The sequence below is a fragment of the Cheilinus undulatus genome, linkage group 13 (assembly GCF_018320785.1).
Source record: "Cheilinus undulatus linkage group 13, ASM1832078v1, whole genome shotgun sequence".
Lineage (NCBI taxonomy): Eukaryota > Metazoa > Chordata > Actinopteri > Labriformes > Labridae > Cheilinus > Cheilinus undulatus.
In genome coordinates, this window is record NC_054877.1 from 14,153,694 (window position 1) to 14,178,341 (window position 24,648).

General features: G+C 39.7%; 1 protein-coding gene across 13 annotated transcripts in view; it reads left to right on the forward strand.

Annotated features, from left to right (window-relative positions):
• LOC121520598 (receptor-type tyrosine-protein phosphatase mu-like) overlaps window positions 1-24,648 on the forward strand; it is a 284,435-nt gene that overhangs the window by 244,556 nt on the left and 15,231 nt on the right. For all 13 annotated transcript variants that reach the window (XM_041804124.1, XM_041804128.1, XM_041804125.1 and 10 more), the window contains 5 exons: window positions 2,128-2,164; window positions 16,300-16,397; window positions 18,641-18,757; window positions 21,550-21,704; window positions 23,975-24,110. In XM_041804124.1, the coding sequence (XP_041660058.1) occupies window positions 2,128-2,164; window positions 16,300-16,397; window positions 18,641-18,757; window positions 21,550-21,704; window positions 23,975-24,110 (543 nt within the window). The remainder of the gene's footprint in view (window positions 1-2,127; window positions 2,165-16,299; window positions 16,398-18,640; window positions 18,758-21,549; window positions 21,705-23,974; window positions 24,111-24,648) is intronic.

Genomic DNA, 24,648 nt, shown 5'->3' on the forward strand with positions numbered 1-24,648 from the left:
GTATATGATTTGGTCAAACTGAAGCAAAAACCTTACTCTGCTGCTTTCCTTCTTACATTTCCCAGATGTAAACTGAACTACAACTTCTGGAGTGACTGAGCTGTCACTCAAAAAGTTGTTGGCCAATAGGGTTACACCCCAGAAAAGCCCACCCACATGTGACATTTGTGTCAGAACTGCAAGCAAAAACTCAAGAAATGCAAACAAAGGATCAGGCAGCGCAAATGCAGAACTGAGTGAGAGCAAAGTCTGATCACTGAAAGAGAAAAAAACAGAAACTGTAAACAAGAAGATAGATGTTCAAATTTAAATACAAATAATTTGTTTGCAATTTCAAATTAGTACTGTGGATGTGAACCCTTTTTTTTTTTGCTTGGATCATATTTTTTGTTCTCATATGCTTATTTTTGTTTTATGCCAAAAAAGTTTTGTTTGAATCTTTAAGACACAAAGTTCCTTCCATAGCTTACAGGTTGTCAAATATCGCTGGTGTCGAGTCAAAACCTCATAACTCAAGGATCACCACATTTCAGGGGTAAAAAAACACACTATCTTTTCAAATAATTTAACATTGGATGGTCATAGTCAGTATCTTTTTGATGCTTTTGTTAGTTCAAACTTGGTAACAATTCCCTGATGAGTGTATAGGGTTACCAATAGCACTGATTCATGAAAAAAAAACATGAAAAATGGAGATACAACATTTAGAGGATAACCCCTGGCCTAAACTTCAGGGCTAATGCCAGCGATATGTTTTTGACATCTTAAAGTGTTGCCTGATGACTCTCCTTATCAGCGCTTGTTGCCTTTTTAGTTTACCAGCTACACAGCTTTGACGTGGAAACAGTCAGGTGTTTAGCATTTATATGACTTAAGAACCTGGAACATAATACAAAATAGCATTTTAGCAAACCTGAGTGCAACATCAGAGGGTCTAGACTATTGTTACATGCACCACTGCCATATTTAGAACAATGCCAGTTTAAAAAGGTGACTAACTCATGAGTCTTGAGAAATTGTCAAACCAACGTCTCTTAAGTTGGTTTGGGCTTTTAAACAGTCACATAGCTGCTTTCAGTTGGTCACAAATGTGTGCCTGGAAAAAAATGTATGGCAAATATGGTGGAAGACACCCCTCCATCCTTATCATTTTACTGTTTCCCTTTATAACAAGTAAATTTGGGTTGTTTTCTCAAGATTGAAGGTTCTTAATTATTTCCCTTGAACAGCAGAACTAGTTTTCCCATGATAAGATGGTCAATTCTTGAGCTTTTCAAAATACTACCCAAACATACATGTTATCATGAGAAAATGGGTTAAATGAATAGTATGCATGCATGCCCTCACAGGGCTTCAGCAATGATACACTGTGAATTATGTTTGTTTAGTCTGGTCACTTTTTCAGTTACATTTAGTTCCATCTATGTTCCAACCTTCAACTTTTTATAAAGTAACTTTGAGTGGTCAAAAATGTGAGAAATGGATGCTGGTTGTAATTGAGTTGATAGAGCAGGCACCCTTATGTAAAGGCTATAATCCTAAATGCACTGAATGTAGGATGGATCCTGGTCTGAACACATGTTTGGTTGATGTCTTTCCTTACTCTCTAACCCCATATTTCCTGTCTCTTCTTGGCTGCTTTGTCTAACAAAGGCCAAAGCCCAAACAATAATCTTAAGAAAAAATCAGATATGTGGGCCACATTTTCTTACTAAGGAGGTTGTCATTTGTCCTTTGGGCCAGACCAGCTGAGAACCACTGGTCCAAATAGCAAATGAGCTCTTTTTCTCACCAAGTTTCTGATATTTGTGAATATTTATCATCTCCCTGGTTCTTTTGGATCCTCAACTTTGACATGAGAAGAATGGTTTGGTATTTAAGCCAAATTTCCTTTGGCTTTTACTGTGGTTCTTCACAGTTACTTTCTTTTCTATTCACTGATGTATCTGAAGCGTTTTGTTTGAAAGATGGGATGTAGATATAAACCTTGAAAACCTGTCAGAAAAAAAATTAAACGCCAAAGATGCATCATGTTTTCTAAGTGAGACGGCCTTGCTCAGCACAGCTGTATTTTTTTTAAGAACAAAAGTGAAGTGACTCTCATTTCCCTTCTCCTTCTGTTTTCAGGGCTACCACAGGCCAAATCACTACATCGCCACTCAAGGTAAGAATAAAAACTTTCTAAAAATTGCAGAGCACTTTGGGTGTGAAAGTGTGGGCGGTGAGAATTTAAGCCTGTCTGTTTGTTCGGAGGAGATGGATGTGTGCAGGTGTTGGCGAATACCTCTCTGAACATCCCCATCGTTGTTTACATACGCTCCTGCAAACTAGTCTTTGATGCTCAGTCAAGTATGTGTTCGGGGAATCTGCTACCGCTCAGTGCACACTCTCACGCTCACGGACCTCTGAGTGCGCTCAGCAGCACGCTCTCTCTCTCTGTCTCCTCTCCCTCCATCAGTGGTGTGGGAGCGATTAATCAGGCAGTCTGGGAGGAAGCTGAATAAATAAATGGATTAGCTGACATGTACAGGCACATTTTGTCGCTGTGTTAATCTGGCCGGCAGATTCGCAGGGCGAGGAGCACTTACCGTGACCCTAGAGGTTAAGTCTGATTGATGGTTAATTGTTATGAATTTTGCGTCGAGAGCCTGTCTCCCACACAACAGAGCTGTGTGCATGCACAGGGATTTTGCGCACCACTTTAGAGGTAAAAAAAAATCAGTGTAGGGAGGAAAAAAAGGAGAGGCGTTTTTGCAGAGAGGCCTTAATGGATTCACAATCTGCTTTGGCGGAGCTGGGAGTTGCATAATTACCTGTTTATTAGTGCATTGCCTCTCTTCCTCAGTGTCTCAATTAAAAACAACCCTCTGTTTGCTCTTACTTTAGAAAGAGATGGCATACCAATCAAGCAGCGAGCCGTTGAGTCTATCCGTCTGCCTGCATCCACAGCACCTGGTTGACCAGCAGCGTAAATTTTGGCAGCTTTTTGACTTTAGGCTTAGTTTTAGTCTGAAGGTTAAAACGCTGTTTGGTTGAGTCACCTTTGAGTCATTTCCACTCTCAGATAAACTCGAGTTGACAAAAACTAAAAATCATTTTAGTCCAGTTTAAGTCTATAAAAGTCCTTGCATTAAGTTTTTGCTTTCACTGGTTAATCAGTGTTCCTGGCTACCATTATACCAGGAAGCCAAAAGAACACTCCAAGCAACTCTGAGAAAAAGTGTTACTCAGAGGATGCGGACAAATGAATTTCCAAGGTACTGAACATCCCCCAGATTTCAGTTAATCCATCATCAAGAAATGGAAGGAATATGGCACTTATATTAATCTGCCTGGATCAAACTGATCTCACAAACTGAGTGACTGAGCAAGAAGGAGACTAGTGAGAGAGGCCATCAAGACACCTATGACTACTCTGAAGGAGTTACAAACTTCGGCAGCTGAGACGGGAGAGACTCAACTGTTGCACTGGTTCTTTACCAGTAAAAGCTTTATGGGAGAATGGCAAAGAGGAAACCACTGTTGAAGAAAACTCATTAAATCTGGACTAGAGTTCACGCAGAAGACTCCATGGTCAAGTGGGAGAAAGTTCTTTGGTCTGATGAAACCAAAACACCCATCAGACAAGATGCTACGTTTTGTAGACACCACACACTTCCCATCAGCACAAACACACCATCCCCACTGTGAAGCACAGTAGTGGCAGCATCATGCTGTGGGGATGCTTCTCTGCCCTGGGAGGCTTGCAATGCAAAAATTCAAAATCTTACCAGGTATATTTTTCTAAATTCTACTCCAAATATCTTATCCCACTTAAAATAAGACATAAACACCTAAAGAGTTTCATTTCAGTAAGCTATATGAACTTGTTTTTAGACAGTACATCTTGAATATCTTGATAAGGCAAAGTGTCTTGAAAATATCTTGTTACGAGTCATATCTCAGATAAAACAAGCTTTTTTGACATTGCATAAGGTTTTTAAGCTGCTGTGTAATTTGTAAAAGATGAATTAAAAGAACTAGACTTAACTTGAATTAAGAAAACAAATTACTTTATTGCAGACCAACAAGATGTTGACAGACTGGGGAACTATGGCTTATGATGGCACAAAAAGTACTTCCTAAAACAAGAAAGTAATGCTAATTTGAGACATTTTGTCTCAAAATACCAGTTTCTAATCTTATTTCAAGAAGGTGGTGGGTTTAAATGGAGAACAGTATTACTTTTATAAGACCTAAAATGAGTTACATATACTTAAAACAAAGAGGATGATTTGGGAGGTTAAAAAAAATTTTACTTCTGAGGGGGAAATGCTACTTTTGAGCATCAAAGGCTTATTACGTCCGCCAAGGAGGTTATGTGATCAGGTCAGTTTGTTAGTTAGTTTGTTTGTTAGTTTGTTAGCAATATAACTCAAAAAGTTGTGCACGGATTTTCATGAAATTTTCAGGAAATGTCAGAAATGGCAAAAGAAAGAACTGATTAGATTTTGGGAGTGATCCAAATCACCGTCTGGATCCAGGAATTTTTTTAAGGATTCTGTTAGTATTGTGAGATAGGGCTAATGGTGGAGCTCTGCACTGTTACCACTTTACACCAGGAGATGGTGGACATGAGCAACTTCAATCCCAGCAGCATTTTGGGTGTGTTTCCATTCAAAGTTTTGGAGTTTATAGAGTTTGAAAGACGCACGCCCGGCTGAGGAGACGAGTCAGAGCGTAACAGAGAGAAAGACAGCGAATTGTAGTGAGAATACTCACAATTAGGGGTGCACGATAACTATCGGGCTGATAGTTATCGGGCCGATAACAGGAAATTATTACGTCATACTTATCTGTCCGATAACATGACGACGAGTCCCGATCACACATATATTTTTGTCAGCACGGCAGTGCTGGTGTTTGTTTTCTTTCTCAGGAGACTACATATTCCGAAACAGCAGGCGGTGCCGCAGTACACGATCCACTGTTAAAGCACCAGCGAAGAAGAGGAAGCAGCAGCCCCTGTGCTAAAATGCTAACAACACGGTGGCGTTATTCAGTATTTACAGGGAGGATAACACGACCGTGTGTGTAGAATTTGCCCTGCAAAGGTCGCAAAGAGTACAAAGAAGTCCTCGACAGATCTTATAAGTCACTTAAGAGTCATCATCCTAACGACGTTAAAACGAAGCGGCAGCAGCCACTAGCCTCAGCTGCAGGCATCAGGACCAAGTCAGCGAAGCTCTGATCCTAAGCAGGCATTGAAAACTGCAGAAAGCTTGCCAGAGCCAAAAGGCGCAACATTATAATAACAAAATCAGTCTGACAGTCTCCTGATCATCGCTACTTTCATAGACGTATACCTGCCTGCTCTGTTTGATGTGGTTTCATTCAGTTAGACCACGGTGGACTTCACATTCTTAACCTATCTCTGATATGACTTATGTCAGTGCATATTTTTAATCTTTATGTAAAACATCAGCTTGCCTTATTTCTGGCTTAAGCAAAAAAAAGAAAAGAAAAAAAAACAGACCCCCAAATATCTCCATTTGTTAAGCATAACAGCCTATTATCATTTGGTTTCATAGGGGAAAACCTATGTCAGTTGTTTGTGTATGTTGTACTTGGTACACAAATGTTTAAACTAAAAAAAGTTAACTATAATAACAGTTATAAAGTCAGAATAGTTCTTTGTTTTTTGAAAAACACGAGTGATATTAGTTAAAATTAGTTATAAATATCTTTGCTCACTACATAGTAACCCCTTCTTACCCCCAGATGTGCATAAAAAGATCAAATAAACTTATTTTGTTAAATCAACAATTGAAAAAAATTATCGGTTGTTATTGGTTATCGGCCATCAAGAATAGGAAATTATCGGTTATCGGTATCGGTTCAAAAAAATAGTCGTGCATCACTACTCACAATGCTGGAAGGAATAGAGGAATATTCACCCTCTGCCATGACTTCCAGTCGTCCAGTGAGACCATGGCTGAGACTGTCAGTGCATCTGTTGGCACCGGCAGGCAATGCTTCCGCCATAACAGTCCACCTGTAGTGAAGCCAATGCTTTGCCTCACTGTGTTTCCACCCCACCGGGAAGGGAGTAATTGGTGAATGCTGTGGTGGGGGGCACATGGGGGCGGATACAGGAATTTTTTAAAGGATTCTTCACTATTGGGAGATAGGGCTAATGGCGGAGTTCTGCGCTCTCTGAGTGCTTTTCTAGTTATGAAATGCAAAACTTCCCAGTACAGGTAAAATATAGCTAAGAATAACTTGACTTTGCTAGTTTTGAGACTTCTCTTATCTTGCAAGGCTTGAATAAAATTTCTTATTTCAAGAAATCTTATCAAGAGAATTTTCACTTGTTCCATTGGCAGATTTTTTTGCTTATTACAAGCATTAAACCTCTCGTTTTATTTTTTTGTTTTACTTATTTTAGGAGTAGCCTTTCTTCCAGTGTGTAAAGGCAGAGGGTAAAATGAATGTGGCAAAATATAGGAAAATCAAGGAGGACAATCTTGTTCTGCAGCAGAACTACAGATTGGGGGAGAGTTTATTTTCATACAAGAAAATGACCTGACGCATACAGAAAAAGCTACACAGAAGCATAAAGCAACAAAAGACTGAATAAGGACCTCAGCATCCTAAAACAATAGAACCGATCTAATTTCAGTAATTTTTCATAAGTGTTCCTGAAGGCTACTCTTGTCACCTCTTTTTTATGAAAATCAAAAGAAAGTGTCTGATCAAAGAGCACACCAAGACTCTTAAATCTGTCTTTGCATTGAATTACACAATCACCCAAAAACAGAGAAAACTATCATATGGATGATTTAATCCAGCTGGTCCAATAATCTAATAGATAAGGCTAAAGCTTGTACTCACAGCCACTTTAGAATGACTGAATAAAGAATTTGCTCTCCATCTCTCCAACTTGGCACAGCTCTGTGACACAAGAGCTGGCTCCATACGAAGATTGACATGATTGGAGACCCAGTTTGTTTCTTTTCATGGTAAGAAACTACAAATGTTTGCAGTGAATACATATAAAATGCTTTAGAATCAGTGTGCAAGGTTAGAGCGTGTGACATTTTTACCAGATAATGGACTCGAAAAAGGCCTCAGTGTCCAGAGACCTTTTGTCAAGACTTCCTTGTGGAACGATTGTAGTCACTGAACATTTTTTGCCATAGATTTAGTCGACTAAATTAGCACTGCTATCCATCCACTTATATGCGTAGCACCTGGTTGACCACAGAGTCAAACATTCAAAACTGAGCCATCTGTCAAGGGCCGACTCTCCTGAGGGGGTTCACTTCACAAAAACGAGCCTCTTTAACATGTGCTTTAACCTCTGAAAGGATTTCTAGTGGATTATTATGACTTCTATAATTGTACAGTCATTAAGAGCATTGCATATTTCATTTAAAAATATGCACATAGAGATCAGCAGACGGAGAAATATTCCAAACTCTAAGATGAAAAGCTGGAAACGTGTTTCCATTCAAGCTAATTAGCCCGTTTTCTCATTGAGCTTGCATAATAAGTCCTCGTTTTCCATCGACTGTATCGCGAGCACGATAAGGCTTTTCACTGCGAACGAGCAAGGGTAGGAATGTGTGTATGTGTGTGTGGAAACATCTGTATTCTCAGGGAGAGCAGGCCCGTTTTATAATTCATCATCAGCTCCGGCAGACTGACAGGAAGGAAGGCTCAGCCTGCTGACACTGAGGCAAAGAGCAGCCCGAGATGATAACAGAGCCAGACACAGACCTGTCTCTCTCAGTCTAACAAAGTGCATACTGTAGCACCTGAAAAGAGCACCTGGGCATTGGCACACTTGTTTAAAAATGAGGAAGTAGTCTCGTCTTTCCCTCCAGTTAAAGTTTTGGTGAGTGACACTTCCCACTGGAGTCCACTGGGACCGACAGCAGCTCCAAAAATGATGATACTTAGCCGCGATAGTGCTGGATAAGCTAAAAAATCTTTGTCATAAATTGGTTGTGGGGGTGGTTGAGGGTGTACTTAATATGGCAGACATGTGGGATAACGTTGTCCCTGCTCTCTTATGCTATAAAGTACAATGACACTCATTAGTTTGGGCTTTATTGATGAGTCCCTTTGCTCTGTCAAGGTGATAACGGCAGGTAGAACAGCTGTCACTCCATAAAAGCCTCATCACCCAGGCTCCCCTCCTCATTATGTAGGTCATTCTCTCATCCAGGGCCTTTTTTGTGTGCTGCTGCATTACAACAACTGACTTTCAGTAACCGACGCCAACTGCAGCTCACCTACTTAGCAGATTAAGCGCGTGCGTGTGGCTCACCGTCTTGCCTCTGTCCATTTTAATGTCCAGCAGCTGGGTTGAAAAAAACAATCAGACACGAGCTTCTTCCTGGACTGAATTGCTCTGAATCCAGAGTACAAACAGCTCTGATAAGTCCCAGAATCCTCCTGGTGCTGTGCAAAATATTCATGATGCAGGAAAGGGTTCAATTTCATCAAGCTTCCCCCCCCTCTGGTCCTCTTCACTCCCCACCTTCACAAGCTCCAAATGTCAGCAGCAGTGCACAAGTTTTATTATTTACAGGTTAACATCTCAAAGCCCAACAGGGGATGAGGGGTGGGAGCTGGAGCTGGAGAGAGAGAGCAAATCAATGATAAGTGAGTGTACATTATGGCGGATCTGCTTCATGTAATATTAATGGACTAAAGAGGGGAGACGTAGCCCTGGTGTTTGTCTGGGAGTGTGAATACGTTCACGTTGATCAGGAGTTTTGTGGCATACCTGGCTGGGGGATTTCTGCAGCTGTCACACTCTTTGCTTCTGAGAAGGAACAGGCCTGGTCCCAAAACAGCATCTGCAGCAGCAGCATTAGCTATCTGACAGCTGGAAGTGAAGCTTCTGCTGGTGTTCCTCCTCTCCGAAGTGGCTCCTGCAAACTTCTCCAACTAGGCCCCAAGCAAGCCCCGCTAGAAAGAGAGTTACACAAACAGTTATCTCCTAATGTGGATGGTTGATAACACCTTAAAAGCTTTGAGCATTTTCTCTCAGTACAGCTCTTTGTTGGATGATCTGTTAGTCTGAGGCTTTTTTAAGATTCAACCATGTTTAGCAAGGTTTTTAGTCACATTTTCTCAGTATCATCTAGGGATGTCTCTTGGTATGTAGTTTAATGTAAAATGCATTAAAATATGGCAACTACGGTCCACTGTTAATGCCTTTTTCCTTAGTTAGCTGCATCTTATACAACAGTGTGACCAATACACCAGTCTAAAATCCTGAGACATGGGCTGTCATGACTTCAAGTGCAGCTGCCACTATCTCTAAGGTCTTGTCCACACGGAGACGAAAACAATATATTTCTGTTTCGTTTTGAAAAAGTTTTCCGTAAACACGGGATCGTTTCAGGAAATGTCCATGTAAGCATGGAACCACTGAAAACAACTGAAAATGCTGTAGTACTGTTACTACTCCCAAGCCTCTTTGAAGGGCCATGAAGACCTGTACGTCAAACTACCCCTCCATTTCAACAAGAATTGGGACACTTAAATTAAGGGAATCGACTAGCTCTACAGTTTTAAAAGACATCAATAAGTCACAAAATCTCAGATACAATACTTCTATCTCATTTGTATTAGCTTTTAAATAAAAAGAAATGGAAGAATATTAAATGAAAAAAACTTGGAAAAAATGTTGGTAAATGAATAACTCCAGCCAAAGGCTCCATTTAAAATGATGATGCTCAGCCAAAGAACCAAATGCTGTTTTTCAGCATGATTTTGTGTCTTCGCTTTGCTTTCTATTACTTGTGTGACTTTATTGGAGTTTTGAACATCACAAAAGATGATCATTTCCTGTTATTTATGTGCAGTGATCATTGTCTACTCACTGATTAGTTTTGGCAACTTTTGGATCCAAAATGATATGAAATGCATCTAATTTTCAGCGAAGACTGAACAGAGCAGAAAACAGTGAGCCTCAGAAAAATCCACTTCCTTCTAACTGTCACCACTAGTTCTGCAAAACTTCAGAAACTCTCCGCCTCTTCCAATTTAAAGCTGTGAAATCATCCAGGATGAGAACTTTTTGTTCTTATACACCTATTCATCAAAAGCCTTTCTCACTTCCTTTATTACTGTCATCAAGTTCAGCTTGGCCCAGCATCTCGTCCTCACCTATTCTCCGTCTCTGCCTGCATATGGAGACATAAATTGGCTTGCTGAAGCCTGGCAGGAGCCTCCCATTGGATTATTTAACATATAAAGCCAAGTGTTATTGTGTTACTGAAGTCCTACACACCAGCTGTCCTGCTTCTCAGTCTCCCTCTCCCAAACTTCTCGGCAGTGTGTATCCTCCCTCGGGGACGAGTGTGGGAGGTAGTGGAGTGGGCGGTTCAATCAGGTTGGGTAGTTATTGGAAAGACTGGAAAGTGACTGGAATTGGAGATTGAGGTGCTACAGTGAAAATCGAGATGAGCCACCTAATGCAAGGCAGTGGAAATGTGGGAATACAGGCAGAGGAAACTGCTCCAAATTTTTCGATATCCAATTGGGATGAAAAGAAGTCAGCAAAAGTTCAAATCTGAATTTTTCAAAAAACACAATCATTATCCTCTGCAAAATGGTCTTGTTTTCCAAAGAGAGAAACACGAGCAAGCTGGCAGCAGAAACATGAGTGTGGAGATGATGGTTCATTTTGAATCATTTATCTTTTTGAAGCAAAAAAAAATCTCCTAAAATTTATTGCAGAGTTTGAGGAAAAATGAAGTGATTTAAACAACATCACATGAGGACATGGTGCTGGAGAACAGAGACTGTCAGGAAGAGTTTGGGAGCTGCAGACAGCAAATGAAACATGGCTTGATCAATCAAGTGATTAAAATGGTGATGACACTTTGTTGATGCCCTGAGGGAAATTAAGTTGTTGCAGAAGAAGGAAGCAAACAAACACCACAATAACAGAGAGAGATGCTGGAGCGGCGCCAACTGGTGTCTAATAGCTTCTCCTATAAGTTATCTCACCATTGTCTACACTTTATGAGCGATAAAGCCTTTTTAAATATTTTTAGGGGGGCTTAATTTGATTTAGGTTTGATATGATGGTGATACAGACAGGAAAAGGAGAAATGAGAATAGGATGACAATCAGCAATGTTTCCAGCTGCGCATAAGTGATCATATGAAATGCGTACTAGCAACTGTCCAACAGGATGCCTGTAAAGCATTCATTTTAAGAAGAGCAACACTGTCTATCCACACCATGAAGCAAAATTAACCCCTTGCATCGTGCAGGCATTCTGCACTTGTAACATCAGTTTGAACCAACACATGTATAGAAGGGAGCTTGCTGGTGAAACAGAATCGGCACCATGCACCGTCTGCTAACTAAATAAGCTATTTAAGTCAGTAATATGGCATGCCATACATCATTTTGATTCACTCCACAGCAGAACAGCTTCCAGCATCGAATTGAAGCAGTCACATTGATAAAAAGTTCTGTAATGCAAGTTTAAGTTTAAGTATTTTCTCTTCAAACTATAATCAAGAAGATAAATAAATTAGTAAATGTAAGACAAAAAAAAATAATAGGGTTAAAATAAAGTCAAAAACTAGTGCTGTCAGTGGATTCAATTTTTTATTTATATCAATCTCAGAATTTATGTAGTAACCACGGTTAATCTCAAATTTGTTGCATCTTGAAATTCCACTATTTACATTTAAAACTGTTAAAATGCAAATACTTGACTGTTCAGACACAAACCTGTCTTTATTTTGGAATAGAAACAATTAATTCAGGTAGATTGAAGATCATGAGCTTAACCATGGCAAAAAGAACTTGTCATGGATTGAAAAGGGGATAAGGAAACAAAAAAAGTGAAATATTTAATAACTAGGAATGTAACGGCTTCAAAATCTCACGGTACAGTAATGTCTCTATAACAATTTCATGGTACGGTATTTATTACGTTATAAAAAATCCAAAACAACAAATAAAGACTTTAAAAAGTGACATCAGCTTTTATTAAACAACAATTGCACTTAGTTTGAATATTAGAATATTTCCTGTAGGTGTGTATTAGACTTAAACATAAATATTTATACTTTGGCTCCAGCATGTGTACTAACCTTCTAAAACCTTCAGTATCCATCACTGAAAACAACTGTAGGTCTTTGGAGAGATATTTACAGATACACCTTGTGATGTGTTGAGCCCTCACACTGTTGTGAGGAAGTGGGATTGTGAACGCTTCCCTAAGAATCTTTTGCCCTGGCCGGATTCTGCTCTTTGTGTTTTCGTGAGTCTTTTCAGGGTGATGATTTGCCAAGTGTTTCCTTATGTTATCCATATTCCTCGTTAAGTGCGTAACTCGTAGCATCCATCATTTTCATGCTGCTGGAATAAGCCATCAAGGGGAGTGCAAAGGATGATGGGTACACAAGGGACGATGGTAACTGTAGTTACCACTTCTCTTCGCTCTGCTTCACTTTTGCCCTGAAGACCTACCATTTGAGACCGTCACATGTCCACGATGGTATTGCATTATGTCACCGCCATACCACATATTTAATGAAACCGTTACATCTCTATTCATAACATAACATTAAGATGACTTCAGACTTTTCCAGAGTTTTTTGTAAGTGTTTTAAAACTGAGATGAAACATTCAGAAGCAGTGGTGGACTTATTCAGAAAGACACTGCAGTGGCTTGACCAAATTGTGCTAGTAAAAACGCTAAACAAGGCTGTAAAATTGCCCCGTATTCAGAGCCAGAGTAAAAAGAGGTCTGATGCCATGCCCTTTCTGCTAACTGATTGAAGTGGCCTTCATTGTTAACACTACAAGCAATCCCAGAATGCTTTCCAAATGGCGTAAACCAGATATGACACTCTTAACAGCTTTTCTCCCTCTTAATGCAAAATCATCCATGAAACAAAAACAGTCGTCTACTGCATAGTACATACTCCTTATGAAGTGCAGGTTTGTACTGAAAAGACTCTCAATTCAAAACCAAAGGTAAGCAGCAGAGGTGAGCAAAGCTTAGCAGCATGTCTCTACTTTTTTTGTTGTTTTCATTGAGAGCGCTTCATTAACATACTCTATATTTAAGAGACTTGCAGCCATTTTATTAGACTTGACTTACATAATGTTAATAGAAATGAATGGGCATAAACATGTCAACACATCACTTCTAAATTGGAAAATACTTAAATGTTGCAGCCCAAAGCATAGTACCTAATTATAGTGACTCAGCTGTTTTACATGACGTGTTCTGTAACATGTTTCAAGGGCCTTAATGTCAGTTAATAAACATAAATGATGATGAAGATAAACCAACAGTTATGTTTGTGTCTTGTTGTCTAGCTTGAGTCTGCATAATTTGTCTTGTCTCCAGGTAATTTGGGCCAACGCAGGAGAATGCACAACTGCAGAGATTTGCATTCACTAATTAATTCATCAGAAGTGATTTTTTTTTTCACTTGGTGCTTGATTAAAACTAATATTAATAATTTTAATTAACCAGAATAATAATTAAATTCCTATCAATCCACAATTATTGCTCAGTGAAGTTTTAAATACTGGAGGCATTCAGTGGCTCCCTGCTCATTTATTCTGATGTTCAGCCGACATGTGCGGGTCTGGTTCGTTGGAGAGGTTGGTGTTGAGCAGATGAGGTTTGGTGGTAATTACTTTGAGCTCTGACTCGCACACAAACACACACACGAGCTTCAGACTTGTCCTTAAATTTGTGATTTATCGAGACTCCCTTGTTTCCACTTGTATTTGGGCCCTCTGCTGCACAGCTAGCACTTTGCAGCAGCTGTGTTGTAAAAGCGCTATAAATAAATCAGATTTGCTCAAAAAGGGAGAGAAAATGCTCTGTAAACTGCATTGTTTCTGTAAGAGTGTAATACCTCCAAATCCCCTGTGTTTATGTTGTGTGTAAGTTGATCTGCTCCTGTGAGTGTGCCTGTGAAGACAACGACACAAGCTTTACTGGCCTGACACTACAATCACAAAACATCTCAGTACAGCATGTACATAAAGAGAGTCCTGTCAATAATGCATGCTTGAACATCATTTCTTATTCCATTTAGTGCATTTCGAAGTAAACAAGAAACTACTGATGAAAATGGATGATAACAGGAAGAAAATATGTTGGGAACTGAGCAGAAAGAACAAAACAGTAGTCTAAGGAATTGGCTGCTCCTGCTTTTTTGTGTAGTTTAGCATACATTGATATTTGAGACTATAATTTACTTCCACTCAAGAGAACTAAAATCTCAGTACTTCATTATACATTTAAAAGTTCTTCAAAACTTTACCTGCAACTAACTGTCAACACTTAGACTGTTTCAACACAAATGAGGCTTCCGTGCACAAAGTCAGTCACATAAAGAATTTATATCCTCAGACTCAGACATGTGACTGACCTGCACAGAGTCCTGACTTAACCTCATCCGACACTTTTGGGATGAACTGAAACACTGAGTGAGAGTAAGGTCTAATCGCCCAACATCAGTGGCTGACCTCATTAATGATTTCATGGCTGAATAGGGGCAAATTCCTGCAGCTTGGTTTCAAACTAGTGGAAAGTTCTCTCAGTGGAGGAGCAGCTACTTTAGTAGCATATTAATGACTGTAGATTTGATTGACTATCACATATGAGTGAAATGTGATATGTAAAACCAGCTTTTTTTCAGTGATACTGTAGATTTTGCCTGATCTGCATTTTATTCTACCATCCATTATATGACACTTTAACGTGTACGTTTTTCTGCAAATGTCAGAAGACCGTCCACATTTGTTTTTCATTGATGATGAAGACTTAAGTCTCTCTTGACATACAAAGTGTTTGCATTGAGTGCTTACCAACAATGTAGGAAAGTTCACGTCAAAGTTATAGCATATACTGAAGCTCTAATGTCTCAGTTGGAAAAAAAGAAATATGTTAATATTTAGACTGTCATTATTTGACATGTTTTGCAATGCATTTACTTTTTTTCTCCCATAATTTTGTTGCTCTTGTCTGGTTTGTTCTCAAGTGTCTTGCAAGTCCATGTTGGTGGTCATGTTTTGGTGCATAGAAAACATTAATGGATGAATAAATTACAAACAAACAAATCACTTACATGCTAGCTTAATCACTCACTAGCTTAAATCACCAAACTAGCTTAACCTAGCTAAACTTATTATTAGGCATAGCTTTTTGCTACATCAGCTCTGTTAGTTACGTAGCTTTAGCAATATGAGCTTTAGCAATGTGTGCTTTAGCTACGTGTGCTACATTGATAACGTAGATATTTATAGCTCTTAAAATACCCTCAGAATTTATAAGCTGTCTGTCTGTCTCACGTAGCTGCTTTGTGAGCTTATTTTTAGCTACATTAACTACATAACCCTGTTATCTATGTAGCATATGCAGTTAACCAAGCTAAGTAAACTATGCTTGCTACGTTAGACTATTTTAACAGAGAGTAACTTTTTTCCTGTACGCAGATTATTTCCTCGGCTTTATTAAACATTTTGTAATTAGTTTTTGCAGGTCAGGCTTTTAACTTTTAATGGTTTCCCAATCATTACCAACAATTTAACACTGAGATATCTAAATGTATTTTTCTTCTTAAACCTTTCTGGCTTTTTTTTAACAAAACATCCAAATGTCTAGCCGTCAAAAAATCCATTGGGTTTTACCTTGCCCACTACGATCAGCTTATCGTTGTAAGTTATTTTTTTATGATTTCGAAAAGCAGTGTTTACCAAGTACAACTTAAATTGAGGGGCAGACTCTGTGTGGGCCTGGCCCAGTTAGCTGCCCTAGGTCCCATTTCAAAATCCCATACCATAATTTGCTATTTACCTCATCAGAGATGTCATGATTAAATCAACTATTTGAGAGGTGCTGCATTTCAGAGAAATGCATTAGTAGGTTACCTCCAATTGTGACTTTAAACTTTAAAGGATCTTTTTTTATATATAGGCTTGTTTTTATTTTACACTGTGGTCTGGGAAAACAATATTTTGATCCTCTCCATTTCTTTGGTAGTTTTAATGACAGAGTGACTCATTCAACGTTAAGTTAAAAACATGTATTTATGGCCACTGCTACTTTTTAAAGTTAAAAAATATACACCGGAATATACAAGATTAGTGGGAATAGAAACAGTAAATAGAAGTTCTTAATATGTGTGCCACCCTGGTCCAAAGACTCTTGCTCCATCTTGCTTTTTTGTGGTTGTTGTTTTTTGGCAAATTTGTTCAAGATTTCCTTCCTAAATTTTCCTCTCCATTCTTTCGCTCTCTGTTTAGGCCCCATGCAGGAGACTGTGTTTGACTTCTGGAGGATGGTCTGGCAGGAGAACACAGCAGCTATCGTCATGGTGACCAACCTGGTGGAAGTGGGCAGGGTGGGTATTAATTACATGTTCAATCAAAAACCCACAGATCTCAAATAAGATTACCTTGCCCCCAGTCGGCTGACAGCCTGATTGTATCTCAAGGCAAACGGAGCCATCTCTTTCTCTCTCTCTTTTTTTTTTATGTGTGACTTTGAACATCAGTGCCCAGATGTTTCTGTGTGTGCGCTGGCATTAGTGAGGTGTGTGACTCGTGCCTGCAGCTCTTTTTCCATCTATCTGATCAGAGAGAAGTGAGAAGAGACTGATTGATGGCCTTCATTACCGGCGAGGCATCCAGGCAACTGACTACTGTTTCATCTGAGTGGCTTTATAACAGGAGATTATACTCTGCTGTAGCCGCCAGCTCCTACTGAGCTCCTCAGAGCAGAAACACCTCTTAATGTTGTCCTCATTGGACAAGAAGGGGACTGTTATTGAGTGGCAGGGATGGTTCATAATGTTCAAACTAATGGTGGAACCTTGACTTTCTCTTTGTTCACTACAGCATAAGGAAAAAAAACCCAGGGCCGTACTTCAGCCCTAATTTGTTCCACTTAACTCATGCTGTAGTTCCTTCTGGTTAGGTTATAATCAAGAGAAAATGAAGGTCTTTACTTTCAGTGTAATGCTTTGACTGTCAGGGGATTTTCCTCCCAAGAATTTTAAACTCATTCTCGCTGAAAGCCCTTAAACACAGGCGCACCTTGATTCCGCTGATGTGCATTTTTTGGTGGGGCTTAAATGTAGCAGAGCTGATAATGATTCATGGGCTCATCTCCTGGTACCTCATTAGGCTGTTCCTCTACAGTAGCTGAGCCCAGCCGGCCCCGCCCCGCACCTTCTCCACACCTGCTTAGCTGCGGGGCCGTCCTCGGCGGGCCTGGGCCCCCAAACCGTCTGTTATATGATCCTTGTCCAATGGTGGGCTGTAGGCACAGTTGGTCACAGTGACGGTGGCTCCACAGAGGGCCCCCATAAAATCACTCTGCCGTATCACAGCGGGCCATCTGCTCAGCACAGTTGCTGATGAACTCTGGGAAATCCTGGCACATGCACACACAGCCTCCGTCCCGCTGGTTTCGCACACCGGGGCGGCGCTCGGCGCTCTTTGATGTATGAGAGATTTGGTTTGGAAGGTAGTGTGCTGATGAGGTGATGCTGCTTTTCCTTATCCTTTATGTACACACAGTTGCACAGTCAAGAGTGCAGCGACACAAAAAAAAGAACATCTGTGAGCACGCTGGCATATTTTAGCCCAAAGGCTAATTCCCCCAAACCAGGCGCCTGATTCACACAGATCTAATAAGGTAATGGCTTTTGCCTAATTCAATCTGGCTGGAAGCGGACGGTGGATTTGTGATTGCCATCGGGGATTAGTCATCAGGGGTGTCAGAGAGACGGACCTGAAAGTCCCCCTCTGTCTGTGCCACTCCACAAACCAAAATCTCATTTCATTCCTAATCAGCGCGCAGACTCCAGAAATGAAAATTGAATCTAGTTGTGGCTGATGTCGCGTTTATCCCTCATCAAAAATTATCATTCTCTGATATACCTCCCTGATCTCAATCTCTATTACCAGCCGTACTCCCTCAGTATCAACAGTTTAATTGAACGGGGGGAGACGAAGCAGGGGAGGGGGGTAATTTTACTCTCTTATGATACCTAATACAAGTAATATTTCCACTGGGCTCTTTTAGATTTCTGTGGGGAAATCTCTTTTAAACAGCTAAGGGTTTATTATTTCATATCATTATTGGATTGTCATTATATCTCCCTTATCAAATTGTAATTCTGTGTTTTTAATGTTTTCTTCACACTGGTAGTTCGACATCTTAAGGTGGACAAACCCAGCACCTTTCCTCCCTCTTCCACACTTCTGTAGAGTCCACCTTTAGACTCATTTTCACTTTATCGACACGAGAATGAAAAAGCAATAATGTGAGAATGAGCTCTCCGTCAATACATAAGATTCCAATTTACAGCAGATCCTTGACCGGGGGTCGAAACTAATACTTGGCAAATCTCATTTTGACTTGAAAGAAATGCTTCAGAACCTGAAATATCAAGTGGAAAATGTGAGGTACTGTTATGTGACAATTATCTTTATTGGAAAAGAAGATGGCCTGGCAGACATTCAAATAATTTATGAGAGTGAAATAAAGCATTGTGAATGGTGCAAAAGTGAATGCATTGCAGTTAGCGTACTGGCTGTGTGCAAGTGGTTATGAAACACTTGTCTTTGTCACTCTCAGGTGAAGTGCTGTAAGTACTGGCCCGATGACACCGAGATCTACAGAGACATCAAGGTGACGCTGATAGAGACTGAGCTGCTCTCCGAGTACGTCATCAGGACCTTTGCTGTAGAGAAGGTAAACTTTTTAACCTGTATTGGCTGCTAAGAGAGTTGGAACAGCACTCGTGCTCCCTCAAAGAGACACACCATAGATACTAGACCTCAACTTCTGGCCAGCTAACTGTCTGCATGACAAAGCTCTGGCTTTTGTGCTTTGCTTGAAAGAAGCTTGAGAGTAATTGCTAAGTGGTCAAGAAGATATTTAAAAGTTTACATGTCAGGGTAAAAGATCTCTTTATGATAAATACTCATTAAGGGCATAGTTGTATAACTTTTTGCAGAATGAACTGTTGAGTTTTGCTTTGAGATAACAGAATCTTCTGCTTCCAGGTATTTCAGCTCACATAACCCTGCCTCACATGCTGAAGTGTCTGAACTGTTCTTCTCTGCTTTTTATGCAAAAACATTTTTCCCTTTTAGTATGATTTGAATAACAGTAGTTTGAACTGTTTGGGCTTAGGCAAAAAGTTTTCACATTTCTTCCGGATTTCTCCACAAACTAAAACATTTCCTTAAATGAAATGTTGAAGTTATTCAAAAGATAGACCTAAAAGCTTTATACAAATTAAGTGACTATAAAAGCAGATAAACAGAAGAAAAGGAGAGTCATCTTAATTATTCACAGCCGTTTTTGTCAGGCAGCTGTTTAAGATTTAGTCTTAGTCTTTTGTTATGCCTTTGATATGCACTACAAGTTTACTTATGAATAGTAATTCACTTTAAACACAATATTAGCATTTTAAGCATGATTTATGACTTATCTGACATGCATTATTTATTATGGCTGTCGAGAACGACTCACTCTGCACTTTTGATTGTGCTAGAAATGTTGTATGTTGATGATGTGCATAGTTTGTTCTTGTGCTGTCATTTATGTGAACTGTGCACAGACTGATGCTTCCACACCATTTAAGTTCTTCACAAATAAAGTTATATTAAGTTGAAGTTTGACACAGTTGGTTCTTGGGGGCACTTATGCAAGGCCCAGTTGTCCCATGCTGTACTGAAGCACAGTTGCCCCTCTACCCGACTCCTTTGTTTGCCTTTACTCCTATTGCTCCAAGCAAAACCAGGCCTGAGCATGGATATATCCTCATGTTTGACACATGCAGTTAAAAAGATATGTGGTCTCACAGGCAAATGGAGAAATACACAGACAACATGGCAGTAACTTTACTCACTTTGTAGCTCATTTGGACTCGTTTTGTTCAGATATGGCCCTATTACATTTTAAAATACCTGTTGAGAAAAACATTCATCAATTATAACTTATGTCTATGTAATACACCCATGCATGTGTCCATGCAGGAGCAACGCCCGATTCCACCTTCTATGCAAGAAAGCATGACATTCTAAAGCACAATATTGAGTACTCTACCAGGTGAAACAAACCGGACTTGGGGGGGGGGGGGGGTCAAGTGTACTTGGACAGGGTACAAAGCTCCTTGTGTGAGTGTCACTTTTTCAGGCTTTTTTCTAACAAAAATATTTGCCCCTGGCCTGTCTACAGTCCCCTCAAGTACCAGGGAAATCCATTCCCTCTCCCCCTCTCTTTCTCCTTCTTTCTGAAAATGTGTGCTGACACATCCCGTTCTCAGATTTCCCCTCATGATGTCATGTGGGGAATTAGCCCCGGCCCCAGATTTGATAGGCCCTCCCCACTTGACAGAAAGTTCCCCCCTACTCTCCTAATCATCCTTTCAGCTGCCAGCTGAGTGGAGAATCAGTAGAGCCACATACATTAATCCTCACCCATTTCCTGAGAGGGGCGTGGTCAGGGCGGAGTCAGACAGCTCAGCAACATTTAAAGCCACAGACACAGAAACAGCTCGTTTTGAGCATTGCTGAAACAGAGGGATTTTTAGACATGCAAAAATCCAACACAAGGGTGTATTTTTCAGCAGCAAACTTCTCATGTGTGTTTTGGGGACCTCTGAGACCAATATAAACTTATCTTAAAAGGGTAAAATATGTCCCCTTTAAAACCTGTTTACGCTGGATTGGGGTCTGATCATCTGCAGTTACCATGAGAGACATCCATGTTTTTTTAATCCTGACCATCTCTGAAACTTATAAATTTTAAATTTAAGGGCAAATTAGCGACCACATTTCAGCATAAACAGAGGTACACAGGTAATTCTAGTCTGTGTAAATCTTCATCTCAGTATTTAAAAACTATTTACGTGTTTAAATGTGTCACTCAGTATTCAATTAGGCTACAACAGGTGATCTGCATATTAATAAATCCTGCTGTCATGCAGCATCTCAGAAATATCAGTAATTTCGAATACATTCAAGTCTTTGCCTATCCTGGGCAAATGCGTCACACCAAACACTGACACCAGGGGTTAATTAATAAATTATCAGATGTCTGAGGGTAATAGCCCACTGTTCTATACACTGTAGTCACAATGAAGCGGAAAAAACGTGAACATTTTGGTCCAGTTTAAGTCAATAAAATATTTCAACATACTGTGGACCTAGTATGGACCTTACTTGCTATCCTAACTTAAACAGTGAAAGCTACTGTTTATGTCAGTGGTCTTATTATAGATGTAACACAGTGATGAGACATGATTGTAAAGTGCTACAGTATGTAAAGAAATGAGTCTCCAGCAGCCTTGAACATCCTGTATGCTGATGGATAATGAAAACGTTGCCCATGGAGTGTCTGTTTGTGTTCAATCACAGTCTGTATTTACTCTTAAAGGACCTCTCACATCCTCTCTACACTGTATCCTCTGTCTTCTCTCCACATCCTCGCTGTCCTCTGCTCTGTGTGTTTAACATGATGACTCTGTTTCTCAGAGGGGGGCTCATGAGATCCGAGAGATCCGACAGTTTCACTTCACGGGCTGGCCCGACCACGGCGTGCCCTATCACGCCACAGGCCTGCTGGGCTTTATTAGAAGAGTCAAGTCCAAGACCCTGACCAACGCTGGGCCCATGGTGGTTCACTGCAGGTTAGTGTTCACAGGAAGTGATAATTGTGTTTCTTTTCTTTGATTTATGCTCAGTCTTACCAAATATTTCAGACTTTTTCTGTCATAGAAAAAGGTTTAATAGTAACTTCAGCTGTTAGAAGATAAGAAATCAGCCAATGTAAACTAGCCATTGTTGCTAATAGGTTGAAAACGTGCCATTGTTTTTAGAGATCAACTTTAAGGCTATAATGAACAGTCTTTTTTACCCTTACAAGAATCACTTTTCATTGGTCTCACTGATTTTACATGAAAGAATTCTGTCTTTCTGAAAGGTTGACTAAAAGGCTTAAATTGTCCTTTAATCAAAACCCTTACATCAAAACATTCTATATATTTTAAATTCTCCACTGACAGTTGCCATCAGAACTTTATTTAACAGAAAATAGTTTGCTAGAAATGAAATGACTGCAGAGTAATGGTGCAAAGCTTTTGGAAAATCGTTACGCTGATGGATTTTTAAAATATGATATAGTATGTCAAAGCTTTTAACATCCAAAATGAACTTTAATTCACCTCTGATCTATTCAAGCAGATGGAGAAGTTTTACAAATATCTTCGTAGTTTGTGACTTCTGAAAAATGTTCCTCTGCAAAGCAGATGCATTGTCCAGATTTCATGTCTGTGTTTATATGAATCTCATTAATGTCATGCTTTATTTCCCCTTAGCATACTTTATTTAAGCCACAACGTCTTCCTGCAGCCACAGTGATGTAGAATAAGTCCACCACCACTCCTTAATGACAGTTCAGTGGACAAGTCAGAAGTCCTCTGCAACTTATGTTGTCAAACATTTGATTTTTTACTGTTCCTTTTTTCTTTTCATCCATAAGAAGTTCTTATTTTTGTGATTAGGTTCATGTCATATTCTTCGATCTTCTCAAAGTTACTCTATTTTCTTTCTAAATAAAAGCAGGTCTGTTTCCAAATAGCAAGTCAATCATAAAGAACAAAGGGGGATGACTGGCTGCCAGATATAACTTTAGTGTAAGAACTGTAAAACAAAGCTGGAAGCTCTTGGTAGCAGGGGAATATAAAGTCCAATATAAAAAGAGAAAACCAGACACTACAAACATGAAAAACCAGTGAGTTGAAGACTACAGTTTCTGTGTATTGGTGCCTGCTCTACCCACTGAGCTACAATGTAGATCTAAGATATTGTGTTGTAACTAGATATGTTCAAAGACCAGACAGACAGAGGGTCGGAAGTCAGATTACTGATGGATTTGAAAACTAATTTGAGTAAACTAAAATGCATAAAACTCTCAAACCTTAAAAGTTTGTATTTGTCCATTATTTTCATAGCCTTATTGCAGTGGTTGCCAACCCTTTTCCTTGGATGTAACCCTAAAAGCTTAGCCCCCCCCAAAACCCATTGTGAAAAAGTGATACACTGCTCACTTTGCAAAGCTGAAGGGTTGGCTGGATTCCATGTCTGTCCTCAGGCACATCAATCTTGCAAAGCTCCGATCTAAAATGACAGTGTCAGATCTGGGAGTGAACCAGACCAATCAGCATCATTTGTGGAGAACGAGGTGGTAGCTACAGGCGGTGTTTAGTTGTTTTGGAAGCTGGTAGCAATGGCTGCCACCAGTGTGGCGATAAACTAGGATTGAGCTATAGTATAGCGAGAGATTTGTTAGAACTGGACAACATTTCTTTATTAAAACAAGAGCAAGAAACTACACTAAAATCTGAAATGTTTTTGCTCTTCTACCGACCTTTTTCAGCATGATTTTGATCCACCTACTAGCTCCACCATTTGTATATTAAGACTACATCAGCCCTTAATACACAGCAGTCCAAAAAAGTAAATAATATAAAAACGTTGATTTTGATTATTTCATTGGCAAAACCCTAAGAAATTAGAAAATCTAAAATTGTTTTTTTTTCACACTGAGTCCTTTTACATAAAGTAGTAAATGAGTGCTTTTGTTATTATAGAGAAATTTAATGTTAACAACATCAAAGCTGACGAAGCCTTGTGCCCTCTGTGATCTTTGGTGCTCTTACACCCTTATAAAATATAAGAAATGAGAGAAAATCCTAGAATGCATGAAGATCAAGGCTGCCTGATAGTAGACGAATATTTAACACTGGTGAAAAATCAGTAATTAATTTTATTTTGGGAGATCAAACCCTTTAATATAGTTATTTAAAATAAAAAGAAAAGGAAAGATTAGTTAATTACCACAATTGAATATGTAACTCTGGGGGAAAAAAAATAATTATATGTTGTTTGTTTTATTCAGTGCCGGAGCGGGACGGACGGGCTGCTTCATTGTCATAGACATCATGCTGGACATGGCGGAGAGAGAGGGCGTGGTGGACATTTATAACTGTGTGAGGGAGCTGCGTTCACGGAGAGTCAACATGGTGCAGACCGAGGTCAGTAGAACTGGTTCTTTCCACAGATCATCATCAGTAATGGGGAGAGTGGAGGCTGCAGCCTGACAGGCTGCTGCCATCAAATGTGGATTAACTAAAATCTGCGGGTAATTCTTACCATAAGCCCCACTTCTCTGCTGCTCCAGAACAAATGCTCAGAATTAATAACAAAAGAGGAGCTGTTTTTCCAAAACATGCATTATATACTGGCCGAATAAATCATTACCTGACGTGTTAGCGATCCAGTCGATAGAGGTTTTTAGCCATTTCGCCAGTGACTGATGATGCCCATTATCTTTTAAAATGCAGCATAATTAGTTTCAATTTTTAACTGTCACTCATTTCAAGTGGCACTTCAAACAGTGGGGGTATATTTCATTTTATAACCAAACCATCCAAACTATAATTGACCTCTATGTCATCACTGTAGGGCAAGTGCTCTCCAGTGCTTTTTTAAAGCTGCTTTACATATGAGATGAATGGTGTTTTACATTAACCCCAGATGCATTTATAGCTGCAGCTTTTTATGATCATTTCT